Source organism: Myotis davidii, unplaced genomic scaffold (genome assembly GCF_000327345.1).
Source record: "Myotis davidii unplaced genomic scaffold, ASM32734v1 scaffold954, whole genome shotgun sequence".
NCBI classification, from domain to species: domain Eukaryota; kingdom Metazoa; phylum Chordata; class Mammalia; order Chiroptera; family Vespertilionidae; genus Myotis; species Myotis davidii.
The window spans coordinates 370,161-373,763 of NW_006285487.1; the positions used below are offsets into that span (position 1 = coordinate 370,161).

The window sequence follows — 3,603 nt, forward strand, 5'->3', positions numbered from 1 at the left end:
ACGCCACCCGCGCAGCCCCGGGGGGTGAATTCCGGTTGGGTGGCAACAAAGGAGGTGCCCCAAACTCTGCCTCTCCCCCCACCTCCGGGGGGACACCTGGGTCGGACTGCCGTGCAGACCAGGCTCTAAGCACTTCTGTCCCGGGCACCCGGGGGGGTGACAACGCTGTCTTTTCTCTTCCCGATGGAGCTGGTACCTGGCCACAACTTCCTCAGAACAGGGCAAGAGAGGGGGCCGGGGCAAATGACAGGAGCCACTGGCTTCCTGGGATGGTCACACAAACCTATGAGGTTATTGCTTCGCTTACCGAATTTCACAGAAAGTCCTAAGTAATGAAGGGAGACAGCGGGGGCTGTCGGGTGGCGGGGAAGTGACGGGAGAAGGACACGCTTCCAAATGGAGGGTTAGACGGTAAAGTGCCACTTTGTGCCACAACAACACCAAGAGGACAAGCACTAGAAAAAGAACAACTTGGGGGGTGGGGGGAGGGAGTCACAAGGACATGTGTGTGTATAAACCACAGCCAAGTCCGGACCACAGGAATCATCATCTTTTGAGATAATGGCTATTTTTGATGTTATTTGTTAGTGCGATCTAATGATTGTCAGCAAATAATTTCTCCAGGTCACAGACGTTCCTGTCACAGTCACTTGGACCAATGCTCGAGCTGTGACCACCTGCGGCCACAGGGGTCGGCCTGGGAGCCCCCAGGTGACTCCCTCCACCCCTTCGACATCCACACAGACCCACTTTTCCTATTCCTGTCTGCCCCGGGGCAAAGGAGATGAAGCAGGGAACATTTGGAAGTATCCAGGCAATTTCTCTCATAGTTCCATTTCGCTCCCGACAGCAACGGCCGATTTTTCCAAGGGCAGGGTTTTTGGACATTCAAGTACCACAGGATTGGAGAAAAGTACTTGAAACTTAGAGTGACATGTTCATTGGGGAAGACACCTTTGGAGAGACCTCTACAGACGACAACAGGCTATGATGTTAAAAATCTGCTTGCAAAACACCTCGGGTTGGGAAGGTCTTTCTCCAAACTCGGGTCCAACTTTTGAATTGTTTGGTATCAAAAGCCAGAGTTGGAGAGAGCCCTGGGTTACAAAATAAAATTACAAATGAGTGTATCATGAAGGCCCCACACACGGCTTTATATGACACGAGGAACAAACAAAGGCAAATGATGACATCTACATGTTTGGACTGGAGGGCGGCTCCCCGGGCCCCCGGGAGGGATGGTCTCTCAAACCTCGGGCAAGTGAGTTTGTCATTGAACTTTAGGACGGGTAGTGATCTCGGCCGGCAATCCACCTGGTCCAAGTCCCCCATTTTACAGGTGAGGAACGTCAAGTTCAAGGGGGCTCTTCCAGGGTCATATAGCCAGTGAGAAGCAGAGTCAGGTGTGGGCACAGGGGGCAGGCCTTGGAGGCCCCTGGGAGCTGGGCGACCCCTCCAATTAAGGATTTTAGTAAAAAAAAGCTACCGAGATGTTTCTAATTTGAAGGCCCTGCAGACAGTGTTTCCCAAATTTGCCTGGCGATGAGAATCACCGGGGGCACTTGTCAAAAATTAAAATCCCCAGGCCCTTCCCCAGGCCCACGGCAGGGGCTACCCCTTGGGGAGGGACCCGGGAGGCTGAATTTTTAATAAGCGCCCCAGGTCACTCTCATCACCAGCAAGGGGCTGGGAGACTGTCTAGGTGAGAGCGAGGGGGAAACTTGGCTTGTGATCAAGGGGGTTTTCTCTGCCCTAAGAAGCCACGCTGTGGCCAGGAGCCCCGGGACCCCAGGTTCGGAGCTGACCCGCATCTCCGGCAGGGGCTGGGCTGGGGAGCGCTTTTCCGGGTCTACACAAGGACACGTAGGGCCACCACCAAGTCACAGATGTCCTTCATTGTTCCTGGGGGAGAGCCTTTTGATTGGCAAAGCAAACTGCTGTCCCGATACGTTTTTCATAGGGAAACTATAGATGCGATTGGCTTAAAAGCAATCATGATATGATGCTCACTGGACAGGAGGGTGAGAGGCTGTCTGGCGCCTGTCGCCATGGCTAACAATGGAATGGAGGAAACAAGGAACTAAGCACAAAAATAGCCCGGAGCTCCCCGGGTAGCCGCCCACCCCGAGACAGGTGTGCCCGGTGGTGGCCCCCGCTGACGGTGTGAGGTCAGATCCAGGTCATGGAGGGAGGGGGAGACCTGAACAAGCCGGTGAGGGACGCCAGTTCAAGGAGGGCAGCTGGGGCGCCAGAGTCCGGGGGCCTCACTCCAGGCCGGCCTCCACCTGCTCCGTGTCGGCGCACTGCAGCTTGCTGCGCTCCCACTGGCAAATGGCGTTGGCGTACTCCACCACCAGCTTGTCCATCCACGTCAGCGGCTCGGGCAGCAGCATGGAGCCCTCGAAGAAGCCCAGGTGGCCCCCGTGCAGAGGCAGCACAAACATGACGTTCTCCCGCTTCTCTGCAGGGGAAAGGCAGCCGTGAGTCCCTGTCCCCGGGGTCGCCCCGCGGCAGGAGGTGCGGACACGCTGGCCAGGTGGCCCGGGTGTTCCCACAGGTGAAGGTCACCTACAAGGGCATCCGACCTCCACTCCCTGCCTCGTTCAGCTCCATAGGAGGGAGACTGGTGGGGCAGGCACAACAGTGGGACCTAGCAGGTTGGGGAACAGCAGCTTGGCTTGGAGCAGAGCCTTTAAGATCTAAGAGGTTCTCAAACACGGCTGCGTGTTAGCACACATGGGTTTGGCTCAGTGGATAGAGCGTTGGCCTGCAGACTGAAGGGTCCCGGGTTCGATTCGGGTCAAGGGCACATGCCAGGTCACTGGCTCGATCCCCAGGAGGGGGCGTGCAGGAGGCAGCCCATCCATGAATGAGTCTCTCTCATCATTTCTCTCTCTCTCTCTCTCTCTCCCTTCCTCTCTGAAATCAATAAAAATATATATTAAAAAAAAAAAAATCTCTGTGCAGCGTCCAGACCAGTTACATCAGGGTCTCTGTGGGTGTGGGGGATGGGTGGGAGGGGGAACCAGGCGCTGCAGCTGCTAAAGCTCCCCAAGTGACTTGGCCGTACAGCCAAGCACGCCCCAACTTTGTGCATGGGAACCCCTGGGATATCGCCTTAAATGCAGGCGCTGCTTTCCCAGGCAGCGAGAGCTGAGTTGCCAGGCGGTGCTGCTACTGCGTGGAGGGAGGTTCTGGGAAGGATTCCCAGCCCAGCGCTTACACTGTCATCTACTGGAGAACAAGGCAGCTCAGCGAGGCGATGGTTTTTCATGCCATTTATCTTCTCAGACCGAAGCATCAAGCTGCCAGTGCTGCTTAGAGATGCCCACACTCTCGTGGCACCCGCTGAGCGGGCACGCCGAGCAGGACAGACGGGGCGCGAGGCTTGATGAGTGAGGTTAGTTGCTAGCACAGCCAGCACGGAACGGGCAGCTACGGGAGCAGCTGTCTTCCTGGGGCCATGGTCGGCAAACCGCGGCTCGCGAGTTTGTGCGGGTGCGCATGTACAGTGCGATTAAAACTTCGTGGTCCATGCGCAGAAGTCGGTATTTTGTGGAAGAGCCACACTCAAGGGGCCAAAGAGCCGCATGTGGCTCGCGA

At 56.5% G+C, this 3,603-nt stretch overlaps 1 protein-coding gene across 1 annotated transcript in view; it reads right to left on the reverse strand.

The window, feature by feature from the left end:
* Positions 1 to 590: 590 nt before the first annotated feature.
* Positions 591 to 3,603, reverse strand: part of ABHD2 (abhydrolase domain containing 2) — a 69,249-nt gene continuing 66,236 nt past the window's right edge. Inside the window, exon 10 of the mRNA XM_006756278.2 lies at positions 591 to 2,461. Coding sequence (XP_006756341.1) covers positions 2,265 to 2,461 — 197 coding nt within the window. The 3' untranslated portion in view covers positions 591 to 2,264. The remainder of the gene's footprint in view (positions 2,462 to 3,603) is intronic.